Here is a 22,698-nt window from a genome sequence, read left to right on the forward strand (position 1 = left end):
CTCTCATACAGGTTGCAGCTGCAAGATTGAGTTAACTGAAACCCAGAGTTTTAGCTAGCCCATCAGCAAATCCTATCAACAGGTGAATTCACAACCTTACCACATCTGTCATGGGAAAGCTGGAGCACTCATCAATCCTCAGAATTGAAATGGGGATATTTGGGCAATGTTGAATGCCGCAGGTACCCTGAACACCCAATCTCACAAGGCTCACTTTGAGAAATCAGTCCCTCCTCCCCTGGCTGGTAAGGCTGTGTCTTGCTTGAAGACTCTTCTCTGAGTAAGTTACTTCCAAGGAGAAGCTAGTCTCCTCAATCTCACCCCCGTCTCATCCTGTCTCTCTAGACTGGTAAGTAGAGTCGGACCTCAGCAGGTCCCAGTGGCCAATTACAAAGTCAGAAGATCTGACTGAATGAACAAATATTTGCTGTTTTATATTGGAAAAAACAAAACAAAACAACAACAAAACCAGGGAAATACATGGGAATTGATTCTAGAAGTGTTTGGTCAAGAAAAGAGGGTGCAGTTTCAGATGGGGTTCCATCCGTAAGCAGGGCTCAGTGGGCTAGCCAGGGAACTGGAAAGGATCCAGCTACTTCCTTTGTTGCTCAAGCAAAACCTGGAACCCACAGTGGCCCACACCAAGATAAGTGAATCTTCCAGAAATCCCACGGAATAACTTAGAGGTAAGGACTCTCAGTAGAGAGGTAGGCTTGTTGGAGGGTCTTGTTACCTGACCATCCATCCCACAGGCTGTCTGGGGAGGGTACAGAAGATTCATCTTTTGCCAAGGGAAAGCACTGTGAGCAGAGCAGAGAAGCACCATGGTGGCTCTTCTCTGAAAGCTGGATGGAATGCCACGGGAGATGCAGGGGGACAACCATGCTCCCAGGCCACTGCAGATCCCAGGACCCGAGGGCAGCAGGGAACACATCGTGACATCTTACTACCACAGCCCGCGTACGCGAGGTTCCCACAATTGTCAGCTAGGCTAGTGCGATGAACTTGGGGAGCCAACCCACGGGGGTCTGGAGAACAGCTCTCTCTGCCCTCTGCCCCCCAGACGCAGGTCTGGTGAGCAGAGGCTTCGCTTGAGCTATTCAATGCTTACAGCCCCTCACTGAATTTCTAACCATGTGTTAGTTCAACTCCCGGAGCCCTAAGTAGAAAGGTTGGCCTGGAGCCTACTTAGCCCCACCCGAAGGGGCCAGTGGCACAAGACCACCCTGGCCTCGCGGGACTGTTGGAACCCCAGTTCCTGGTGAACCGCGGTTCCTAAGCACGCGTCCTGGTTACGGCCATCTTCACCCAATTCACCATACAGCAGGAGGGGGACCTTCTGACTTGGAGACTTGCCATTTGGTTCTGAAAATATTTGACACCAGGCCCTCGGATGTTTTCTCCCACGACTCTGCGTTTCGTTTTCTGCACCTGAGGCACACAACACCCGAGAGGCCACCCTAGCCTCATTCTGTAACGCTCTAAACCTTTTCTTCCGTTGTCCACGTCCCATTGCCCACTACTGCCTCTGGGCATGAGATGCTCGTTGCCACCAAATCAGGTGTGACGTGTCCTTGCTTCTGTCCACCAGCAGCTCCCAGCCCCAGGCTGGGGAGGGGCGTGCGTGGCCAAGCCCAGGGAGGCTGGAGCATTTCCAGTGTTTGAACTGTCTCCCGCCAGTGAAGAATTCTCCACGTTTCCTCACCCTTTCTTCCCTGCACCTCCTACTGTCCAGTGCTGCTTCTAGAAACAGGGTGTTCCTGATGCTACCTGCCACCAAAACGCACCACCTGCTCACCCTGCACACCAGCTACGTGAAGCTGGAAACACAGCCGCACACACAGAACAGGGTGCGAGGGGCAAGCTCCCTGGCGTTTCAGGCTTCAGGACAAGGGGGGCACCCAATGAGACACACCCAACAGACCTTTTGAGATACTCCTGTGATTTCCACAGGGGGTTTCTAGTCTCCCAACTCTCCTGACTGCAACATACAAACAGTAATTCAGGAGTAACCACTGGTGCAGAGACAGTGGGACAACAGAATCCCGGAGTGAGGCTCTAGGTCAAGCAAGATGGCAGGAAGTTGCGCTGCACCACGCAATCCCTTCCTAAGACACGCAACCAAGGACAGATACACATAAACACGCTTCTAAGGCTAGAAAGTGCTTTTTGCACTGCCTTAGCTGTGGCCCACAAATTTCAATGCACAGCACTGTCATTATCTTTCAGTCTTAAATATTCTCTAACATTTATTAGTCATTATTCTTTGACTCACAGGTAATTTAGAAATGTATTTTTAAACTTCCAAACACGAAACTTTAACAATTACTTCTTAAGTTTTTAAATTGTTCTATGACCAGATACAAGGCTGATCTTTTGAAATATGACTTGCTTCCTGGACTAGGAGATGGTCAGTTTTCACCACTGTTCCACCCATACTCAGGGTATATACTGTTTTTTTTTTTCCCCCTGACCAGGAATCAAACCCCCACCGCCTGCATTGGAAGTGGAGTCCTAACCACTGGACCACCAGGGAAGTCCCAGTGCATACTGCTTTTAAACACACTGCTCTGTGTCCATCAAGTCAAGCCTGCAAACACTCTCAGCCAAACCTTCCACATCCATCTGATTTATCTGCTTGGTGTATCAATTCCTATTGGAGATGTGAAAAATCTCCCACTTTGGTTTGTGAGTTGATTTCTCCTTGTGGTTGGGTCAGTTTCTGCTGGACAGGCTTGAAGATGTTTCTGGTGCAGGACTGTTCTGCCTTTCAGATGACGTGAACCCCTTTCAGTGCGTGCTGGGACTTTTTTTTTCTCTGGTGGTGCCTTGTATCTTAAAGTCGACTTCATCTTATAATACAACCACACCAGCATCCTTTTCGTTACCAACTGTTTCTTAACTGGAGTTTAGCCAGAAAAGTTTTCTTACCAGTTTTATTGACACATAATCCACAAACCATAAGGTTTATTGAGTTCTGCCCGCGTGCATTCATTCTGGCTGCCCGTGGGCTTGGACTTAACTGGGCCAGACTGGCGCACCCTCGCTTGGTTCTAGGTTTGACTCTTGGTCTCCTGCCCCCCCCCACTCCACCGCTCCCCTCCCAGCTCAGGAGCCGTTTCTATCTTTCCATGGTTACCTGGAGATTCAATGTGTATGCTTATCTCCAATTCTAGTTTTTACCCCTTACAAATACACTCAGAGGAACTCAATTCCAGGCAGCCCAAGCCCCGCCCCTCCACCTCAGCTCCGGCTGCAGGAGCTGGTTTTCGTCCTTTCCCAGTCAGTCCGGGGATGACACGGCAGTCACGAAGGCCGTTCGTTCCTGCTCCTGTGAACACGGGAGAAGAGGCGGTCCAGGGCAGCCCCCCTCCCGCCACACCCCCTCCCTCGCCCCCGACCTGCAGCTTTCGGGGTGCTTTCCGGCCTCGCAAGGGGCGGCTGGAGCCCGGATCAGGGTCTCCCCTTCCCCGCCTCTCAAGGCTCTCCTGCGCCCGCGGCCTGAGCCCCGTGAGCAGTCGGCGAGGGCAGCCCCTCAGGCCAGGCCGGCCCGCGCCAGGTCCTGGGGCAGCACGCGGCCCTTCCTGCGGGCCTTCTGCAGGCGCCGCTCGGCCCCGGCCGCCTTCTTCCTGCGCAGGTTCTGCCGCCGCCGGTCCTGCCGCCGCTGCATCTTGCCCACCACGTGCGCCGTGCGCTTCTCCCACGCGCGCCGGCGCCACGCGCGCCGCTTCTCTTTGCGCTTCAGCGCCTCCTGCAGCAGGCGCTCGTCGTCGCGGATCCGCACGCCCTCCGCCTTGTACAGCAGGTTGGTCCACTGCATCTTGGCCTCGAGCTCCCGGGCCCGGCCCGCGTCCCGGGCCCGCAGCTCCTCCAGCCGAACCCGCCGCGCCCGCAGGCGCTCCAGCAGCTGCCGGTAGTTCCTGCCCGTCAGCGGCGTCAGGCTGCCCTTCAGCCTCTGCCTCTTCTCCCTTCTGCGCTGGGCCTTGCTGGCCGGCGCCTCCCCGGTCACCTCCACCTCGGGGGAGAGGGCCGTGTGAGCTGCGGGCCGCCTCCCGCCTGCCCGGGGCGCACCTGCGGCCACCCCCGCCCACCCTACGGCCGCGCGGCGCTCACCTTATTGAAGAGCAGCCCCGCCGGGGCCTGCACCGCCTCGCCGGGCGCCTCGGGAGGCGGCAGGGCGGCCTCTGCCCCCTCGGGGGCCTCGGCCGCCTGCTCCTTTGCTCTCCGCTCCCTCCGCTTCCTCTTCTTCCGGTCGCGCTCCTGCTTCCTCCGGCGTCTTTTCTCCAAAATGGCGGGAGACAGCTCCCTGGTGCTGCCCTGGGGGGCGAGCATGTGCTAGCTCACACGGTTCTCCCAACCGCAGGGCCCCCAGCCTGGCAGGAAAAAGGGCCCGCCAAGTGCGTTCCACCAGGAGAGGACGTGGCACCCACGGTGCACCCAAAGCAAGGACAAGGGGACCCCACAGAACCACGCCTTCGGGATCCCAGGCACCTCCCCCACACTACGGCACTTCCCCAGCATGGTGCCTCTCAATCTCCCCAATGACCCAACAAGGGACATGTTGTCCTCCATCATTTCAGGGAGAAGAGCAGGGGCTTCGCCAAGGCCACCACCCAGATCCTGGCAATGGGTCAGGACAGCACGGCGCTTGTGCAGACAACTGCACGATTCTGAGCTCTGCCCGCCAGACAAGAGCACTCTGGACCACCGCAAGGAGGCAGGACCCTCCAGCCTGTCCCAGGACCATGTGGAAAGAAGCCAGGGGGCTGTCCCCACCCAGCAAGAGGCCTGGGGTAGGTCCCCAGGAAGGAGAGGGGGTGGCGACAGCATTCGGCACAAAGCGCTGAGGCTGGTTGAGGTCCCAGAGCGTCCCCTGGCTGTCACCTTCGGCAGGTCACCTCATCTCAAGCCCCGGCCTACCTCATAGGGCCATCGTGACATTTAGACAGACACACAGTAAGTGCCGCCCAGTGTGGGTGTTTTAGCAAAGGCAGCTTCCCTGAGGGAAGAGGCTGAGCCTCTCTCCAAGGTCACAGAAGAGCCAGCACCTGAGTGTGGCTAGCAGGAGGGGGGCCCTGAGGACTGAGCTCCCCCAGATGTCGAGGACTACACCTGACCTCTTGTAGAACAGAGCTGCCAAGGCGCTGGCAGGACCCGCTGCAGGGGCAGGCACAGGGGCTCAGGCCCTCCCGTCAGGCCCACACAGGCTGGCAGAGCTGGGAGCTGACCTCAGAAAGCACCAGATGTCTCCTCTCCAGGCAGGGTGGGGAAACCATGACTGCACCCAGAGAGGCCTCCCCCACCTACCTGGCCCCGCGCCTCCTGGATCTTCTCGTGCAGGCGCTGCCGCAGAACGTCCAAGGCAAACAAAGAGTCGGGCTCTTTGGCCAGGCCACCTGCAAAGCAGAAGCCAGAAGACTGAAAGGAGACCCCCTCCCTGACCTTCCTGTCCACCCCTGGGGCCCAGCCTCAAAGCCTGAGTCTGCATGCACTGCCCGCACTGCCCGCCCTGCCCAGTGGCCACTCCTGCATCTGCAGGGCCCCTCGTCTATGCAGCCTCTTCAAGCTGGATTGGCCTCTAGGACAGGACAGCCTCGTGTGGTGGCCAAACCCATCTCCCACTTCTTCCAACTTCTGCAGCACCCAGCCCCACCCAGAGGCAGCTCTCCCGACACCACTTCAGAGACTTGAGAGCTGTAAAGCTCTTCAAGCCAGGCTGCTCAGCACCTTGGCAGGACTTGGCCTTGTCCCTCGCCACCCCAGGTACCATGTGGCCTGGAGCTACTGAGCACTTCCTGAGATTCCCATCCACCCACAGAGCCCCTGTGATCTGTCCTCTGGAAACGCATCCTTCGGGAAGTCTCGCCCTGTCCCAGGGTACCTGGCCGTGCTGTTATGACCGGAAATGACCACGTTTACATCAATTCCAGATCCCAGTTGGCCCTGCCCGCCCCCCTCACCTGCAGGGGCCTCTGTGGAGCTGGAGGCCTCCGCCTCCTTGGCTACCCCTGGCTTCCTGGCCTGAGACTTCTCCACAGGGGCCAGGGCCTTGGGCTCTGCAGCCTTTTTCTCCCGTTCCCGGGATTTCTTCTGTGATTTCTTCCTCTTCTTTTTGGGGGGCCCAGCAGCTTCTAAGACTTGAGTTTTGCCAGCTGAAACACAAAACGAGAAAGGGCTGCCATCCCAATCCCTGTGACCCATTCAACAGGCAGGAAGGGCCTGCAGGGGCTTTGGTCCTAGAAAAATGCTGAAAGCCAGGCGGGGTGGGGGATGTGCAGACCCTCATCGACTGTGTTCAGAGCCACACACGTCCTAGAAAGCAGACTGGCCACAATCAGCAAAACCCTGAAAAACACCCACACGTAGACCCAGCAGTCTGCTAGTGAGAATTCATTCTGGGTATGCAGAAGGATTTGGCCTCAAGGATGTTCATCATACTGTCTTTTTTTAAGTGAAAAACTAGGAAAACCTAAACATCCATCCACAGGGACACGATGGCACCGCCGCACGATAAACTATGGTGCAGCCGCGAAGTCACGGCAGAGGCTCTCACTCTAACAGACTGAGGGGAGTCCCTGGCGGTCGGGCAGTTAGGACGTCAAGCGCTCACTGCAGAGGGCCCGGGTCTAATCCGCGGTGGGGGGACTAAGATCCCACACATGGGGGAGGGGGGATGCTTACATTCTAAACGGAAAATGAGGAACAAATACACAAACTAGGAACCAAACTGTTTCAGTGAGAAACGCTCAGAAAAAAAAGACTAGAAAGACACAGATCTAATTTGTAACCAAGTAATAAGAAAACTTACTTAACTTCTACAAAGTTCTACGATGAACATATTTTCCCGTATAGAAAGAAACAGTCGCTTTTCCTCTCCCGCGTGCAGGCCAGACCCTGCCGCTCTCCCCGCCTCTGGGGCTGGGCAGTCCTGACTTACAAGCCCCTGCTCCCAGCAGGCCAGCTTCTGTGGGTGTCACCTACTCGTGCATCAGCCCCCCGAGGGGAGCGCCTGTCACCCCTGCCGTGCGCCCCCGCCGCAAGAGCCATCTTCTTCCTTCCTTCTCCCCACGCCAACAGCAGGCCCAGAGCAACAGGCTGCAAGTCTTCCCACCCGGTGCGCACAGCTGGCCAAGCCTGCTCACGATGCCCGACGGCAGAGCACCCGTTCCCAGGGTCACCCCCAAACCCCGGCCGACCTTCCCGCCCGGGGGGCACGCAGCTTAATGCCCCGGCCTCGCAGACGGGCGCCCCCAACGCGCAGGGGCAGCGGCGCGGTCCTCAAGCGCCCCTCGCGGGACTTCCTTCCAGAATTTCACAGGCTTGCTCCGCGCACCTGCGCGTCCACTCCAGCTGCAGGCTACTGGGGCGCGGGGCGGACGCCGACCTCGCCGGGGGGTAGGGGGCACGCTGGGGCGTGCAGGGCGCCCCTCCCGAGGCCCTCCCAGGCCCGGCCCCGGGCTGCGCGTTACCCGGCTTGCGCTTCTGCGGCTCGGGGCTGCGCTGCGAGCAGATCCTCTGGGCCAGGCTCTGCAGGTAGACGTCCTTCGCGAGCAGAGAAGCCATGGCTGGAAGCTCGGTGGGGAGGAGGGCCGGCGCGGCCCTCACCGACGGTGCCCTCCCGGCCGCGCTCGCCGGAACCCACCACGTGAGCAGGCGCGGCCGACCGAGCCCCGAGCCGCCGGCGCGCGGTGCTCGATTAGCCAAGCCTGGCGGCACCGGAAGAGGCGCGCGGGGCGGGCGCACAGCATTGTGGGGCGGGGCGGGGCGCACAGCATTGTGGGGCGGGGGCGGTGCCCCGGGGGCGCCCCGTCGCCACACGGCGATACGCACAGGTCCGAGGCCCTTCGGTCCTTGGGGGTTCGGACCCCAAAGGGAAGCTGGCGAGGCCGCGTCCGTCCCGAAAAGACTGCGCGCCCCGGACGCAAGCGGTGAAGCACACACACGGCGGCGTTCTCATCACGTGTGTTTCGGGGCGGCCGGCAGTGCATTCGGGGGGCCGCGGGCTCCACCTCCCCGCCCCCCGCCCGGGGCGGACAGGGCACGGGGTGACGTCCGGCTCCTCGGGGCGCCGCGGGACAGGCAGCGACGGCGGCGGGCTCTCATGCAGGCACCACGTAGGAAGGCCCCTCCGGGTCCTGGACAGCATTTCTAGGCCATGACCCCAAGCTGGCAGAGCCCACGCCTGCCCAGCACCCCCGGCAGAGACGGCTGGCCTGGACGCCGAGGTTGTCGGGGCAGAGCCCAGGCGCTGTTTTCTGACAGCCAGTGGGAGACCAAGGGTCGTCCCAAACGAGTCAGGCCCGAGCAGAAGGAACCAACCAATGCAAAGGGGCAGAGCCGGTTTTATTCACGTCTCATTACAAAAATAACCCACACGTGTGCAGCGGCATAACGAGGATGGACCCCACTGGACGTCTGCGGGAGTGGGCAGCCCCCTCCTCCCTACAGCGCTGCATGGAGGCCCGGCCTTGCCTGGTGCTGTCCACTCTGAGCACTCTCAGGTCAGGTCTCCAAACACTGGGCATCCTCCCTGCCCTGCTGTTAGGTCCTCACAGGACAAACTACCCTGGAAACGCCCTCCCATCCCAGCCAACCAGGAAGGTCGCAAATGAGAGATGACGACTCGAGGAGGGACAGGCCACCCCGGAATGGCTGGAGGCATTACTTTCCCCCAGCACTTCCAGGTAGACTGTCCCTGGACTGACGAGTTCCCCAAAGAGGCCACAGCAGCTCCCCAAGTGGGAACCAGGGCTGAAGGCAGTCGAGGCGGTGGGGAGCCTGGAGGGGAGCCCTGGATTTCGTTCCTAAGATCCTAGAGGCCCAGGGAGGGGAACCCTGGGAGGCTCAGGCATGTTCCGTGGGGCCAGGGCCCCCGGCGTGGGAGTGGGCAGGGGCTGCGGCCTGCAGGGGGCCAGCACTGGGCTCCGGGGACGCCAGCAGAGGGGCTGAGAGGCCGTCAGCGGAGTCTGTGTCGAGGTCCAGCCTCCAGTAAGCTTCGCACAGAGGCAGATCGTTAGCTTCGCAAAGACTTGAGCTTTTCCACCACCAGAAACCCAGGGAGAGACAGGAGCAGGCAGAGGCGGAAGCCAGGGAGGGAGAGCGAGACAGAAGCAGAGTTAAGGAAAAACAGACCGCACCCCAGACCTGCCTTCCCCTCCTCTCCTCTGCGCGAGCCCCTCCAGCAAGCAGGCCTGGCTGAGGGCGAGGCACGGGGGACCAGCCACCAGCAGGCTGTGGGACCTCGGCAGGTCCCTTCCACTGACCAACCTGTGTCCCCCCCAAGTGGCCTTCCTAGCCCCTGCCGCTACCTCCTGTCCTAGCTCCAGCTGCCCTCCTCCTGCAGGGAGCTGCCGGCCTGGCCACACACTCCACTCACCAGCTGCAGGACTCAGTGTCCAGAGCTCGCCATCGTCTCCACGGTTCCTGCCCCTTGCAAGGCCCCTGAGGCAGAGACCCTGTCTTCTCTGTGGGTCTGGCCTTGGCTGAGACTCAGCCTGAGTGGGATGACAGGAGCAGACGCCCTGGTGTTCTGTGTGACCTCAAACAGGCCCCTGGCCCCTTGAGCTCAGTCTCCCGCCTCTAATACGGGGACAGTACGGCCAGCATCTCAGGGCAAGGATGCAGGTGAAGAGCACGGCTCATGAAGGGTGTCGAGGGGGCACCCAGAGCATGGCCGGGCCCCACACTCGCCTCGCTGGCTTTCTCCCGAATCCTGCCCTGCCTCTCGCTCCCGCCCTTGCTCCTGCCCTCAGCATTCATTCTCAGAAACCACCCTGGACACAGAGCGGAGTCTCAAGGAGAGTGGAGGGCGAGAGGCAAAGAAAGAGCACATTGTGAGCAGAAAGCAGGGGAGCGAGCGTGGAGACAGGGGCGTGGGCAGCCGGGTCGCACGTGAAGGACAGGCGGAGCGCTGGTGGCCCGGGGAGTCGGGGGGAGGTGGTGGTGGGAACTGCCTGTGTTGGGGGTCGAGCAGGGAGGGGCCCACAGCCCGCCAGCCCTGACTCAGCTGAGCCCTGGCTGCTCACAGGCATTTAAAGACGACGGAGGAACTCGGCCTCTTGAGGCACTGGAAGAGCAGGATGGGACCCCAGGCCCTCTGGGACCAGAAGCCCCTCCGGGTGAACCCAAGGCTGACAGCGCAGAGCCGGGGCGTGAGGAGCCTGCCTCTCAGGCCCCGGTTCCCCTGCAGCCCTGCCCCCCAGCCCTCAGCCTCAAGAGGCTGCGACCACTCAGCCCAGGGGCCTGGCCCTGGGGGGCAGCAGGAAGACAAACAGGCACATAAGGGACAAGCGGGGCTGTGAGCAACGTCCCCAGCAGGGTCTCAACCCCCCCAGGGACCTACCCGGGACCCTCTCTGAAGGCCAGGTGTATAAAAGCCACTCGCCATGTGTCTGCTGAGCTGTGGGTATCAGGGACGAGAGGAGGCCCCAGAACCCTCAGGAAGACCCTAAACCGCTCCCGCTGGCCAGTGATACTCTGTCCCTTCCCACGAAAGCCAAGATGGGCAGGGACCATGAGGGGTGGCACTAAGGCCAGCGCAGGGAAACCAAGCCCCAGGCCACAGACGTGCTGCTCTGTGGCCCCACCGTGGCCGCCACGAGACAGAAAGGAGCGCTGAACATCCACGACAGGAAGGACACATGTCCAGCATGGGCGAGTGGGGGTGTGGACTCCGTGCCTGCTGGACCAAGTCTTGATTTTTCCAAGCTAATGGGGACGGAGGTGCAAGGTCTCTCCAGCCTCCGTTTCCCCGCATGTACGTTACACCTGGGCTCTGGTTTCTCAGGGCCCCTCCAGCTCAGACTGCCTCAGGCGTCGGGATTCTAAGCGGCCACACGTGGGCTGGGGTGACAGGTCTCGCCCACAGCTGTATCCCTGGGGCCCAGCGTGGGCCTGGCAGGGAGGAGGCCTGTGGTCTGTGAACATGGCTGAGCTGAGGGGGAAGTCAGTGGTCCACGTCCCCAGGCCTGGCTTTCAAGGCCATCCTCTGCTTGGCTTTTCTCCTCCTCCTTCCCAGGAATCCCCACCTCCAACACACACACAGTGGGTGTCCAGTGACACCCACCTGGGATTGCACCCCTGGGCAAGCACTAGAGTCCTGGACACGGGCCTGCGTGGCCGAGAGACCAAGCCCCGCCTTGGCCGGAATGTTTAGATGTTGATTAGACAGCTCAGAGGGACAGGCCCCCGGGGACAGAAATGCTGCCTTGGCCCTCCCAACCCTTGAGGTTCTGTGACTTTCATCCCCACGTCCAGGCCCCGGTAGGTGGCGTAAATTGTCTGTCAATCAAATGCTCTGACCGTGAGGTCTGCTCTGAAACTGAGACAGAGGGCTTTGTTGCCAAGACCGGGAAAAATTCGGGAAAACAGGACCTTCGGGCTACCAGGTGGGGTCGAGCCACCCCTGCTGCCCGGGCCCAGGTCCGCAGGTCCACTCTGCGTGGGGTCCAGCCCTATTTGTACCTGGACGAGTAATACTCCTCCTCCAGCTCGTAGAGGTCAATGGAGACCTCATCCCGCAGGGTGATGAGCTTCCGGTCACACTCCTCCTGCAGAGCTCGCAGCTGCTGGTTGCGCTGGTCGATGGCCTCATTCACCGACGGGAAGTCGTTGAGGATGAGGAATTGCTTGAGGTCGGACACCAGCTTCATTAGGGACTCGCCAGCTCGGACCTGCGGCGGCGGGGACAGGCGGCACAGTGAGGGGCTGACGGCGGCCTGCCTCCGTGTGCCTGACGCTGGGTCAGCAGTGGCCTCAGTTGCTTCACATGCAAAGTGGGACCACGGCGCTAACACAGGGTGGTTGTGAGAAGTGAGGGAACGAGAAGGTAAGCTACGGGAGGGCAAGGCCCCTGGCACCAAGGTAGGTATCATCAGCCTCCCGGTCCCCACCCCCCCGGGCCTCTGGCTTCTGCGCCTGTGTATGATCACCAATCTCACGTGTTAGTCAAGCACACATCCTGCTCCTCAAAACCTCAAGCCCCAGACAAGAGCCCCATCCCGTTTAACCCCCGCCCTGCTCTTCCTCGGGAGCAGCATGCCTGCCAGCAGGAGGGATTCCTCTAGGACCTCGTCCTGGGCACTTTCACCCGTGATCACAGACCTATGGAGATCCCTGGTTGCCGTGCTTGTTCTGCAACATTGAAAGGGATCAAAACGCACGTCCCGTTTCATTTGGCCATTTGCTTCCCGCACTTATAAAGAATCTTCAGCCAGGAAGGGGCAACCTCTTTCTAACCACTGCCCGGCACTCGACAGGATGGCCCTGGCCGGCTACTTGCCGGCCCCTCACGCAGCTGCCATGGTCAGCCCTCCTCTCGAGCGGAGCCTCCTGAGAGATGGTTTGCCTCTCACCCAGGGAACCCTAGTGGGGACCACAAGACTCCTGGAGCCCGGGCTGTCCCCTCTGCCTGGTGACTCACGATGTTGGCGGCTCGCACGTGCATCTCGTAATTGTCCTGCTCGCCCTGAGTGGCCCTCGACACCTGCGTCTCATCCTCGATCTGGAGGGCAGACAAGAAAGCCTAGAATGAGCAGGTGCCCCAGCCCACAGGTGCCTGCAGCGGCAGCCTGGCCACACTCGCCACACCCCGCAGCCTATCTTGCCCTCTGCACTGGGCACCTTCACCCTCTCTTGTTCTGTTCTAAGGAGATAACAGGCACCTTCAACAGGACCAACGGATGCCTAAGTATGCCAGCTGCCAAACCTGGTGCAGGGAGGTGTTGGTCCTGTCTTTTTCGGGGTATGCATCCCTGTTCAGCACAGACTGTGTCCCTAGCTTGGGCACTCACTGACCTGAATGGATGAATAAGAGAACAATGTATTTTTTTTAAGTAACCACTTACCAAGTACCTCCTGGGTGCCAGACACTGTGTTAAGCACTTGGGCATCATCTTAGGAAATTCACAGAAGCCTGGACCACCATCCCTGGTTTACAGGTGGGCAAACCTGAGGCCAGGACAGACCTAAACGCACTCAAGGTGTCTCAGGCAGTAAATGGAGGAGCCTGGAGCCCTGCCCCATCTGTCTTGTCCAAGGTCCACACTAGTAACTGTCCCAACCCACCCACCAGGCCAGGGTCGAGGCGGGGTCAGGATACCCTAAGCGGTTGGGAGCCAGACTTCCTGGGTTCAAATCCCAGTCCTGCCAGATATTAGCAGAATGACTTTGGGCAGGTTGCTAAATCTCCTGAGCCTCCATTTCCTCCTCTGAGAAGGGAAAGAACAGTGTTACCTGCCCCATAGATTCTTGCGAAGACTAAATGGGACAGGACACAAAGGGCCCTCGCGGCTTGGCCTGACACGTCATGAGCAGTAAATAAATCCTAGCTTTCGACATCACCCTTGGGACTTGCCTGGTTGCGCAGTGGTTAAGAATCCACCTGCCAGTGCAGGGGATAGGGGTTCAATCCCTGGTCCGGAGAAGATCCCACATACCGTGAAGCAACTAAGCCTGTGCGCCACAACTACTGAGCCTGTACTCTAGAGCCCGCGAGCCACAACTACTGAGCCTATGTCCAGCAACTACTGAAGCCCAAGCGCCTAGAGCCCGTGCTCCGCAACAAGAGAGGGCACTGCACTTAGAAGTCGGCGCACCACAACAAAGAGGAGCCCCCACTTGCCACAACTAGAGAAAGCCTGTGCGCAGCAACAAAGACCCAACACAACCAATGAAGGCCTCTCCAAGCTTCCCTCCCTGACTGCACGCACTGGCAATAGCCCCCACAGCAACCGTTTTACACAGACAAGCTCCTGCAGTCCTACCAGGCCCCCATGACGCAGGGGAAACTGAGGCACTGAGAAGTCAAGACCTCATCCAAGCCCTGGCCACCGCTAAATCGTGCCGGACATCGGAGCCTGGCACTGCGGGTGGAGTGCCCTCCAGCTGCCTCACCGGGAGCGGTAATTAGCCGACGTATTTATCCGTCGGCCTGTTGGCTAGTGTCTTGTCCCCCTGCGGCCCTCCCAAATGTCCTCCCTGCGGGTTCACTGCCTGGCCCGGAGCCCCCGTGTTCAGCGGGTGCTGTGAAAGCAGACCCCCGGCTCCGCACTCTCTAATCCTGCTACTTCCCTCGGTCTCAGAGGGAGCGGGAGACCGGCGGCCCCCACCCACCTTGGCGGTCTTGATGACCTCGGTGAAGTTGTCCATGATGGACTTGACGTCGTCCTTGAGCCGCTTGTTGTAGGACTGCAGCAGCGTCTCCTTGCTCTGCGGCAGGGCTCTCTGCTGGGCCATGGCGCGGCCTCGGGCAGGGCGGGGGGGCGCCTGGGGCCCAGAGTCCGCGGTCAGCGGGCGGCCCGCGCCTCCCACGCTCCCGGGCCCGCCGCCCGTCGGAGGGGCCCTTCGCGCCAAACCCAGCGATCCCACCACCCGCGCGCAGGGGCACCGCGGGGTCGGCCCGGCCCACCCCTCCGCGGGCCCCGCCGACACCCCGCCGGGCTCCGGGGCGGCCTTCCCGGAGGCCAGGCCCCCGCGGCCCCAGCCGCCGCCCGCGCCCCACCTCCTCCGCACAGGCCGGGCCCGCTCCCCCGGTCCGCCGCCCGCGTCTCCACGCCGGGGTCCCCGAGGGCCGCCGCGCTCCGGCCTCTCTGCCGGGACCGCCCTCCCGCCCGCGCCGGGTGCCTCCAGGCCGCGCGCGCCGGCCGGACCCCCGACCGGACTCACGGTCTGAAGCAGGTCTGGGGTAAATCGCACGGGAAGGACGCCGACCCCGCCCAGCAGCCCCGACGCCCACGCCTGGCCCGCAGAGCCTGGGCCGGCGGGTCCCTGGCTGCGGAGGGGGCGGGGCCGAGCGCGCACCCCTCCCCCGCAGCACGGGGCGGTCTTCCCGCTCTAGGCACCGCCCCCTATCGCCGGGCCGGAGAAAGGCGTCCTGTCGCTTTAAGTTCGAAGTCACGCGCGGGCGCCCATTCTCGCGATCTCCGAGGTCACATACATATCTCCCACAATCCTCTTTCCTTTCTCTCTCCGCCGGCTGCTCAAGATGGTGAGTTCTTGTGTCACCCGCGGTTTCGGCCCTCGGGTGGGGGCTCTATCCGCCGCCATCCTCCCCGGGGCGCGACCGCGCGGGCGTCTCTCCACCGCCCAGCGCGAGAGGAGCCCCTCGGGGCCTCGCGCAGAGGCATCGGGGCCGGATGGACTCCCGGCGCCCGGCCGGGCGAGGAGGACCCGGGGCGCGCGGCGGAGGGGGCCTCTGCCCCGGGCGCCGCACCGGCGTCGTGGGCGGGGGGTTCTGAGCCCGCCCGCGCCTTGCGGAGCCTGCCGTGCGCCGGACTCCGAAGGGGTCGCGGGGCAGCGGAGCCTCGTGCAGATGATGTGAGAGAATATTTGCTATCTGAGCGGCGGTGCGGACCTCCCTGACCACCGAGATCGCTGATGCACGAGCGGGCCCAGGCTCGCCCGCCCTCGTCCTCGGGGCGCCGGCCCGGGGCCCCCAGCGCCCCCCACCCCCCCACACGCGCAGAGACGCTGGCGGAGGCGGCGGGTGACCCTGGGGCTTCTTTTTGTCCAGCCCAAAGGGAAGAAGGCCAAAGGGAAGAAGGTGGCCCCGGCCCCTGCTGTGGTGAAGAAACAGGAGGCCAAGAAGGTGGTCAACCCCCTGTTCGAGAAGAGGCCCAAGAATTTCGGCATCGGTGAGTGGGGGGCGGGGGATCGGTGGCCCCGTGTGCACACGGCGGGGTCGTCGCGCCGGGCCCATTCTCCCGCGTCACCCCACCCTCCCTGTCCCTCCGGGACCGCGCGCCTCTTCTCTGCGTCTGCCCCTGGTCCTGCCCTGCAGAGGCCACCTTCTGCACCGTGTTCTTCGGTGTCGCGTGTACGTCAGTGCAGGATGTCGGAGACAGCTTTTCTAGTGTTTTTTCTTAAATGTCATTCTCAATGAAGAAAATTTGTGTATTGAACTCAAGGTTATGTACTGTCCTTAATAGGTGTCAGTGGGTTTGGGGGGCGTGGAGGAGGCTATTTAGAATGGGATTCTTAAGTCTTGCCCCTTTCTGGTTATACACGGAGCTTGAGGGCACATTGTATCCTGCGTGGCCTCCTTGTAAGCATTTGAGTGCGTGTCAGCATGGAGCCCCGGTGCTGGCCTTTGCGACGTGCTGGCCGCCGCCCCCGCCCCCCGCAGAGGCGGTGCGACTGCAGCGCCGGCCTACCCGTTGGCTGCTTGTTGATTGAGGAGAGGTGTCGCCAGTCTCCCCTGTGATCCTAGGTGTTTGTGTGCAGATGATGTAAAAGAACGTTTGCTATCTGCAAGATGGTGATGACGTTTTAAACCACCAAGATCGCTGATGCACCTGCAGCCTTCTGGGTGGCCCTAAACACGAATTTGGCAGGCAGTTTGAGTCTCACAGGGTCGCCCTTTACTTCTCAGGACAGGACATCCAGCCCAAAAGGGACCTCACCCGCTTTGTCAAATGGCCCCGCTACATTCGTCTGCAGCGGCAAAGGGCTATCCTCTACAAGCGGCTGAAAGTGCCTCCCGCGATTAACCAGTTCACCCAGGCCTTGGACCGCCAGACAGGTGAGGTTCTGTGGCATAAAAGCAACAGTGGGGAGGGGTTTCCCCGGCGTCGTTGCCACCTTTACATGGACACTGCTGTAGCTGAGGCTTTTGAAGGGACAGTGGGTACTTTCAGTAGGTTAGCGTATTAAAACTTGGGATTTCCTGTTCAGTTTCCAGAACGTGATGTACTGAGGAGATAACATACCTGTTCTGAGGTGTCTGGAACTGCAGTTGTTTTCAGGGTAGCGACCTAGTATTTGTTAAGGACAGGTGACACAATCTTTTAAGACTACAGATCTAAACTAGCAATCTTTTTCAGCTACTCAATTGCTTAAGCTGGCCCACAAGTACAGACCAGAGACAAAGCAAGAGAAGAAGCAGAGGTTGCTGGCCCGAGCTGAGAAGAAAGCTGCGGGTAAAGGGGATGTCCCCACCAAGAGGCCACCTGTCCTCCGAGCAGGTGAGTGGGCCCCTCCTTGAAGGGGATGTGTAGGGGGCAGGCTGTGGCAGTGATGTGTGAATTTCTTCACCTGGAGTCACCGTGAAGCGTAAAATCCGAGCTTTTTTAACCGAGTCATGGCCGGGCCCCCAGGAGAGCTTCTTTTGTGAAAGCAGCCCCCACTCCTCTGTGATGCAGACCAGTTGTGTGTTCTAGGGGTTAATACTGTCACCACCTTGGTGGAGAACAAGAAGGCTCAGCTGGTGGTGATCGCACATGACGTGGACCCCATCGAGGTACGTTTGACTTGTTCTCAAGTGTTGATTGCTGGGCTTAGATTGGTTGGGTCCTTGTCTACCAGGAAGACAGTTCCAACGTCTGGGTCTGGCAGAGGCCTTGGTGGGGTGGCGAGGACTGTCGCTTTTCACCTGGGGAAGTCCTGACAAGGGATACAACACATGGCTCTTGCAATGATGTGAATTTCTCACTGAATTAAACCTTGAAGTGCAAATACATGAGCTTTTTAACCCTGAGCAATTGCTACTACCTTACCTTTTAAGTTACTGCTTTTGCTCAAAATACACTCTAGAGCTAATGCTGTCTTCCAGCTGGTGGTCTTCCTGCCTGCCCTGTGCCGAAAGATGGGGGTTCCCTACTGCATCATCAAGGGGAAGGCCAGGCTGGGGCGTCTGGTCCACAGGAAGACCTGCACCACCGTGGCTTTCACACAAGTCAACTCGTAAGTGTGCAGTGTAGTCCAGAATTCCTCACTAGGGGACAACCCTTCCACCCCCCTCCCCCACCCCCGTGTCAAGGTCACAATTTCTCGGGATCTTAACCTTAAAGACCAAGTGTAAAAAGATACTTTTTTTCTGAACCTTTGTCAATGATGGTTATGAATTTCTTCACCTGAATAAACCATGTGGTGATGTTGTATCTGAGGCAAAAGGTTTGTTTAGAGCTAGAAGGGAAGTCATTCTTGCTTTCTGGATGGGTGACAGGCCAGTGACCCATATCTTTCTCTCTCCTTTGTTAGAGAAGACAAGGGTGCTCTGGCCAAGCTGGTGGAGGCCATCAGGACCAATTACAATGACAGATACGATGAGGTAGGTAGAAGATTCATACAAAATACTGTCTTTTGGTAAAAACTGGCTGGCTCTTAGCTCTTTCTGAGCAGTTTTATTTGCTGATCACCTTCAAACCACCAAACAGAAGTGCATGAACTAGTGTGCTTTTGAAAGCCTCAGAGAATGACATGGCAAGCTGACTGCCTCTCTTCTTGTTACAGATCCGCCGTCACTGGGGAGGCAACGTCCTGGGTCCAAAGTCAGTGGCTCGCATTGCCAAGCTGGAGAAGGCAAAGGCCAAGGAACTGGCCACCAAACTGGGCTGAGTGTACACTATTGAGTTTTCTGTACATAAAAATAATTAAAAAGAATTCTTCAGCTAGTGTCCACTTTGGGTCAGAAGTTCGGGATGGGGGCAGGTGTGAGCACTCTCAACCAAGCCTGGATTTTGGATCTACTGATGCATTTGGGTAGAAAGGAAGGCGCTACATGCAAGTGTGGTGTAGAGATTGATTTATTTATACCAGTAAGCACATGGTCAGCATAAAACCAGCTATCTTGAAGTGGCTTCCGTTGTTCAGGGACAGGGCTACATCCCATAACCTCGTCACACACCAGGAGTCCGTCTTAGGAATTTCTTAAACCACAGGTACGACGTGGCCGCACAGAGTCCGTACCTTGGGTTGAAAGAAAGTGAACATCGTCAGGGTCTGAGGGGAGTGCAGAGGGAGCAGGAGTGGCTGGGCCCTGGCTCACCAGGTGATGATGTACTGCATGTGCTCGTTCCTCAGGGTGACTCTGGTTTGCCCTCCAATAGGTCCTCCGGGGACTGTGCTCTCTGTGGAGACAGTGGGCTCTGTCCTCACCGTGGCTTGTGCCTTAGTGACCAATCAGCCAGCCCCTTGGTGTTGCCCCCTCAGCACATGTCAGGCACACTCCTGCTCCACCAGCACACATGCTGGGTAGAAGTGGCAGGGAGGTGTCCAGGGTTAGGAAGGTAGAACAGGGTATTTACAGAAGCTCCTTGGCCTCTGGGGGTGGGTTGGTCACCACGTACTGAAGTCGGCATCTATGAAGATGGGCTCTGCGCCTGTGAGCCTGGCCATGGCCTCCAGGTCCCGGTAATGCCAGTGGTTCCTCTCCGGATTATTCTCAGGAATGAAGGGCTTTCTGGTCTCTGTCAGCCTCACCATCCCAACTAGGTCCACTTCTCCCTCGATCTGCACAGGAAGGTGTGAGGTGTCCTTGTGGGGCCCGGCACGGAGCCTGGGTGGTGCCCACAGGGAACGTTCACACCCCTTACCTGGCCTTTACTCCGTGTGTCTGGGTTCACTTTCTTGCGGGGCACAAACCCTCTGTTTACCAGGATGGTGATTCTAGAGTAAAATGAGCATGCTATTTCAGGTAGGGGAGCATTTCTGAATAAAGATGATCACCAGTGGTCATCCTGTCATCACTGGGAATGACTGCACAGGAAAGGGCTTAAGAGCCAGTAGAGTTGGGGGGAGGCCTCAGACCCAGTGACGGCCATGGCTTCACACCCTCCCCACTGTCTCCACCACCGTCTGATGTTTGCCCCGCTGGAACATGCAGCCAGTGACCAGCACCTCCCCACTGCCTTGCGTGTCTGCCCCAATCTCCCATCCTAGCCAGGGGAGCTGCTGAGCTGCAGCATCGGGACCCATCCCAGACCTAAACCAGAAAGCTGGGGGCTGACAGGGCCCCTGGGGTTTCATTTGTACGTTACCATCTGGAAGCTGCTCTGGTTACCAATCTTGTGGGGCAGGGGATGGGCATCGTGGACGTGTCATTTCCCTGCCCTGGAATATGCTGCCCATCTCTTCACTCAATATCTGACCCAAGCAGTCCCCTGGGAAGCCTTCCCTGACTCAACTCCCTCCATGCAGGGCTGGAGGCTCCTTTCTCTTGAGCTCCTCTTACTGGCCCCTCAGGCTGCACCAGAAGCACTAAACGTGTTGGCAACTAGATGGTTTCTCCAGAGGCCTGTTTCCTTCACCTCTCCTTCCTTCCCCTTCAGAGCTCAACACGCAGGTGGTGTTCAGTAATCAGTTAAATTAACTGGCTTCACGTCAGAATTAGAAAATTTCAGACTCCAAGGAGTTGACCTTGTCTGGGTATCTTGGATTCCCCAGGGCTGGGGGTTGAGAAGGAAGAAGACGGGAAGGACCTCCTCTGCCAGGCCAGTCATCCATCGCCACACCCCTCTCACCCCAGGTCTGTGCAGTGGAAGGGAGTGACCACGTAGGCACCACTCTCAGGCGCTGACGAGAGCCGGCCGGCCTCCCGGGCCTCCCGGGCTGGGTCCACCATGGTCCGTGGCATCATGTGCAGCTCCTTGGAGTGGTCAAAGTGCCCCCTGACCTTCACTGGCCTGTACTCCAGCTTCTTCAGTTCCATCGGGCTACACGGGAGGGGAGAAGCAGAGCTGAGGCCAAGCAAGGTTTGGCAGGAAGACACACCCTCTCGAGGTCCGCAAACCACAAAGCCCGCCGTGGCCTGAGAAGTGATGCAGAAGGGGACACACAGGCGCCGAGGGGACTGCGTCATGTGCCCTCTTCATGTCAATGCCATGTGGGAATGTGGATCTGTGCTGCCCAACAGTCCACGTTTTCAAGAAAAAGCTCAAAGCTGTGGCCTCTTGTGTGAACTTAATATGTTGCCCAGAACTACCATCTGCAAGCCAAATACAGGCTACTTGTTTGCTCCTTTGAATGGGAAGCTTTGTGATTTTAGCTGGCTCTCTACAACACTGCCATATTTATTTATTTACTTATTTACTTCTGATTGCGTCACATGACTTATGGGACTGCCAGGGAAATCCTAGGACAGTGCTCTTAAGTAAAGGGAGAGGGCAGGAGAACCAATGGGCATTTTTTTCACAATAACATTCTCAAGTCCAGACATGACGTATGTGCTCCCTCCCTCCAGCTAAGAATTACTGCCACAGAAGGCCGTCAGCTCTGTGGGGGCTCCCTCAGCTACGCTGGGCTGGGGAGAAGGGGGAAACCCAGGTTCAAAAACCTTTCTGTCTGTCGGTCAGGCAGCTTCACAAGGGCAGTTGGGTGTCACCAGGAAGCCTCGCAGGACCACTGATTCTGACGGCTCCCGTCATGGTCGGGAAGACAAGCAGCAGCCAGGCCCCCCTGGTGCCCTTGAGTGAGCCCAGCCCTGGGTGGGCGGCCATACACACTCACTCTGCGGGCAGAGGGATGGGCTCGGCCATAACTCGAGACTCCAGCTCTGCGATCAGCTGTAGCTTCCACTTCCGACGCTGGACCTGAGGACACAGGGCATAAGCCGGAGCGGGTGGCAGCAGGGCGAGGGCTCAGAGCCAGGAGAGCCAGAGGCCAGGCTTTACCTGCCATGTCCCTAGGCCAAAAGCAGTCACAGGAACGAGGAGCAGAAACCACTGGAGGAAGGAGTCATCTTCTGTTTTTGCGGCAGTTGCTTCTGCTGAAGAGCTGCCACACCTGCTGGGCCTCCAAGCCAATCCTAGGAGACGTCACAATACAGGCATGGGACCGGAGGCCGGAACAAAGAACAGGAGCAGCCAACTCCTCGAAGCCGCCACGACTGCCCGAGAGTACGTGGTACAGGAGGAGGGCGCCGGCCACCACGTGCGGTCGGGAGCCAGCCAGCAGCACCTGCGTCCAGCCCAGCTCCCAACCCAGTGCCCGGCCCACCACACCCCCTCAGTGGACATTCACCGACTGAAGGAGACCCGGGGCTTCGTCCTGGCTCTGCCCCCAGCCATGAGCCTGGGTGATTCACGGAACCACCGCCTGCCTTTTGTGCGAGAATGTGCTGAGACGCGTCCTGGCACTAAGATGCGCGGGTACGGGCTACCGTGCTCCGCAGAGAGGGAACGCGATACACTCGGGGGAGCGCTTTACAGAGCTCCCAGAACACAGCTTTGCTTTCCCATCGCTCGTAAATTTAAAGTTAGGAAAGCATTCACGGAAAGTACCTCTAGGCTCTCAGAGGGTGAGTCCCATCAATCGAAAGCATCACAGGCCTTGCGGATGGTAAAAAAAAAAAAAGCAGGCCTGGAGCAGGCTTCCGACGCGCCTTTACAGCGCGCACAGCGCTCTACACACACACAGCCTTTGCTGCGCCTCGGAGGCAGCGTGCAGACGGCGGGGACCGGCTGTGCCTTGCTGGAGGATCTCACACGCTCTCCGTCCCGGCCCCGCACCAGCCCGAGGCGGCGTCGGGCAGGCACCGCGCGTCTCCGGCCAGGTGCGGCGGCGGCAGCGCGGAGGGCGGCGCCCGCCTGAGTCCGCGCGCGCCCAGGGCCCGACGCAGAGGCCCGGGCGGCAGCTCCGGCGCTTATCGCGACGCACGGTCCCCGACAAAGCGGAGGCCAGGGCGGGGCGCGGCCCCGGACGAGTCCTCACCTGGGCGCGGGACGATCCCAAGGGCGCTCCTCCCGACGGCGCGGGCCGGGGCCTGCGGAGACGCGAGGGGCCGGCTGAGCTCGTCCAGCCCGGGCGCGCGCCCCCAGCCCGGCCGCCCTCCCCCCAGCCCGGCCGCCCCCCGCGCCCGGCCGCCCCGCTCACCCGCCCCGCGCGCAGCCCCAACCACTTCGCCGCCGCCGCCACTGCCGCCGCCATCGCCCCGCCCGCGCGCGCGCTTCCGGGGACTGGAGGCGTCTGCTTCCGGGGCGCCGC

At 59.8% G+C, this 22,698-nt stretch overlaps 4 protein-coding genes and 5 non-coding genes across 11 annotated transcripts; 6 read left to right on the top strand and 3 right to left on the bottom strand.

The window, feature by feature from the left end:
* Positions 1 to 3,081: 3,081 nt before the first annotated feature.
* SURF6 (surfeit 6) lies at positions 3,082 to 7,704 on the bottom strand. Its single transcript, XM_057720358.1, has 5 exons — positions 7,470 to 7,704; positions 5,961 to 6,152; positions 5,308 to 5,396; positions 4,114 to 4,317; positions 3,082 to 4,015 (listed from the first exon to the last, which is right to left on the bottom strand). Exons 1-5 carry the CDS (start codon positions 7,561 to 7,563, stop codon positions 3,536 to 3,538), a joined length of 1,059 nt encoding a protein of 352 aa, XP_057576341.1. The 5' UTR covers positions 7,564 to 7,704; the 3' UTR covers positions 3,082 to 3,535.
* Positions 7,705 to 8,314: 610 nt separating this feature from the next.
* Positions 8,315 to 14,809, bottom strand: MED22 (mediator complex subunit 22). Its single transcript, XM_057720359.1, has 5 exons — positions 14,665 to 14,809; positions 14,113 to 14,265; positions 12,422 to 12,502; positions 11,464 to 11,672; positions 8,315 to 9,034 (listed from the first exon to the last, which is right to left on the bottom strand). The coding sequence occupies exons 2-5, from the start codon at positions 14,233 to 14,235 to the stop codon at positions 8,845 to 8,847; spliced, it is 603 nt and encodes a 200-aa protein (XP_057576342.1). The 5' UTR covers positions 14,236 to 14,265; positions 14,665 to 14,809; the 3' UTR covers positions 8,315 to 8,844.
* A 56-nt stretch (positions 14,810 to 14,865) lies between these two features.
* Positions 14,866 to 18,385, top strand: RPL7A (ribosomal protein L7a). Its single transcript, XM_057720357.1, has 8 exons — positions 14,866 to 14,986; positions 15,512 to 15,632; positions 16,370 to 16,519; positions 16,821 to 16,961; positions 17,157 to 17,236; positions 17,549 to 17,679; positions 17,977 to 18,046; positions 18,229 to 18,385. Exons 1-8 carry the CDS (start codon positions 14,984 to 14,986, stop codon positions 18,331 to 18,333), a joined length of 801 nt encoding a protein of 266 aa, XP_057576340.1. The 5' UTR covers positions 14,866 to 14,983; the 3' UTR covers positions 18,334 to 18,385.
* Positions 15,306 to 15,380, top strand: LOC130847339 (small nucleolar RNA SNORD24). The gene has a single exon (XR_009052104.1). It is a non-coding gene; the product is annotated as a small nucleolar RNA SNORD24 (small nucleolar RNA).
* Positions 16,217 to 16,291, top strand: LOC130847338 (small nucleolar RNA SNORD24). The gene has a single exon (XR_009052103.1). It is a non-coding gene; the product is annotated as a small nucleolar RNA SNORD24 (small nucleolar RNA).
* On the top strand, positions 17,006 to 17,079 carry LOC130847336 (small nucleolar RNA SNORD36). Its single transcript, XR_009052101.1, has one exon. It is a non-coding gene; the product is annotated as a small nucleolar RNA SNORD36 (small nucleolar RNA).
* LOC130847335 (small nucleolar RNA SNORD36) lies at positions 17,406 to 17,478 on the top strand. Its single transcript, XR_009052100.1, has one exon. It is a non-coding gene; the product is annotated as a small nucleolar RNA SNORD36 (small nucleolar RNA).
* Positions 17,821 to 17,887, top strand: LOC130847337 (small nucleolar RNA SNORD36). The gene has a single exon (XR_009052102.1). It is a non-coding gene; the product is annotated as a small nucleolar RNA SNORD36 (small nucleolar RNA).
* An 89-nt stretch (positions 18,386 to 18,474) lies between the features above and the next one.
* LOC130844170 (surfeit locus protein 1) lies at positions 18,475 to 22,661 on the bottom strand. Of its 3 annotated transcripts, XM_057720354.1 has the most exons (9): positions 22,588 to 22,661; positions 22,426 to 22,477; positions 21,387 to 21,520; positions 21,223 to 21,305; positions 20,238 to 20,429; positions 19,311 to 19,383; positions 19,065 to 19,227; positions 18,764 to 18,845; positions 18,475 to 18,684 (listed from the first exon to the last, which is right to left on the bottom strand). In XM_057720354.1, exons 1-9 carry the CDS (start codon positions 22,639 to 22,641, stop codon positions 18,615 to 18,617), a joined length of 903 nt encoding a protein of 300 aa, XP_057576337.1. In that variant the 5' UTR covers positions 22,642 to 22,661; the 3' UTR covers positions 18,475 to 18,614. The 3 variants fall into 3 exon arrangements, with proteins under 3 accessions (XP_057576337.1, XP_057576339.1, XP_057576338.1); XM_057720355.1 differs by lacking the exons at positions 22,426 to 22,477; positions 22,588 to 22,661 and adding an exon at positions 21,996 to 22,402 and having other exon boundaries at positions 18,477 to 18,684; XM_057720356.1 differs by lacking the exons at positions 21,223 to 21,305; positions 21,387 to 21,520; positions 22,426 to 22,477; positions 22,588 to 22,661 and adding an exon at positions 21,050 to 21,208 and having other exon boundaries at positions 18,476 to 18,684.
* Between the last annotated feature and the right edge of the window lie 37 nt (positions 22,662 to 22,698).

Source organism: Hippopotamus amphibius, chromosome 2 (genome assembly GCF_030028045.1).
Source record: "Hippopotamus amphibius kiboko isolate mHipAmp2 chromosome 2, mHipAmp2.hap2, whole genome shotgun sequence".
Taxonomy (NCBI): Eukaryota; Metazoa; Chordata; class Mammalia; order Artiodactyla; family Hippopotamidae; genus Hippopotamus; species Hippopotamus amphibius.

Excerpts from the sequence above, each read along its gene's own strand:
- MED22 (XM_057720359.1), bottom strand. The coding sequence starts at position 14,235 with ATGGCCCAGCAGAGAGCCCTGCCGCAGAGCAAGGAGACGCTGCTGCAG. Across the intron at positions 11,673-12,421 it reads ACGTGCGAGCCGCCAACATC|GTCCGAGCTGGCGAGTCCCT; the intron begins GTGAGTCACCAG and ends CCGCCGCCGCAG. Across the intron at positions 9,035-11,463 it reads GAGGAGTATTACTCGTCCAG|CTCAAGTCTTTGCGAAGCTA; the intron begins GTACAAATAGGG and ends GTGGTGGAAAAG.
- SURF6 (XM_057720358.1), bottom strand. The coding sequence starts at position 7,563 with ATGGCTTCTCTGCTCGCGAAGGACGTCTACCTGCAGAGCCTGGCCCAG. Across the intron at positions 6,153-7,469 it reads GCCGCAGAAGCGCAAGCCGG|CTGGCAAAACTCAAGTCTTA; the intron begins GTAACGCGCAGC and ends TTTGTGTTTCAG. Across the intron at positions 4,016-4,113 it reads CGGGGCTGCTCTTCAATAAG|GTGGAGGTGACCGGGGAGGC; the intron begins GTGAGCGCCGCG and ends CTCTCCCCCGAG.
- RPL7A (XM_057720357.1), top strand. Across the intron at positions 15,633-16,369 it reads GCCCAAGAATTTCGGCATCG|GACAGGACATCCAGCCCAAA; the intron begins GTGAGTGGGGGG and ends TTTACTTCTCAG. Across the intron at positions 17,237-17,548 it reads ATGACGTGGACCCCATCGAG|CTGGTGGTCTTCCTGCCTGC; the intron begins GTACGTTTGACT and ends GCTGTCTTCCAG.
- LOC130844170 (XM_057720354.1), bottom strand. The coding sequence starts at position 22,641 with ATGGCGGCGGCAGTGGCGGCGGCGGCGAAGTGGTTGGGGCTGCGCGCG. Across the intron at positions 22,478-22,587 it reads TGGGGCTGCGCGCGGGGCGG|GCCCCGGCCCGCGCCGTCGG; the intron begins GTGAGCGGGGCG and ends GCGTCTCCGCAG. Across the intron at positions 18,685-18,763 it reads ATGCAGTACATCATCACCTG|GTACGGACTCTGTGCGGCCA; the intron begins GTGAGCCAGGGC and ends TTTCAACCCAAG.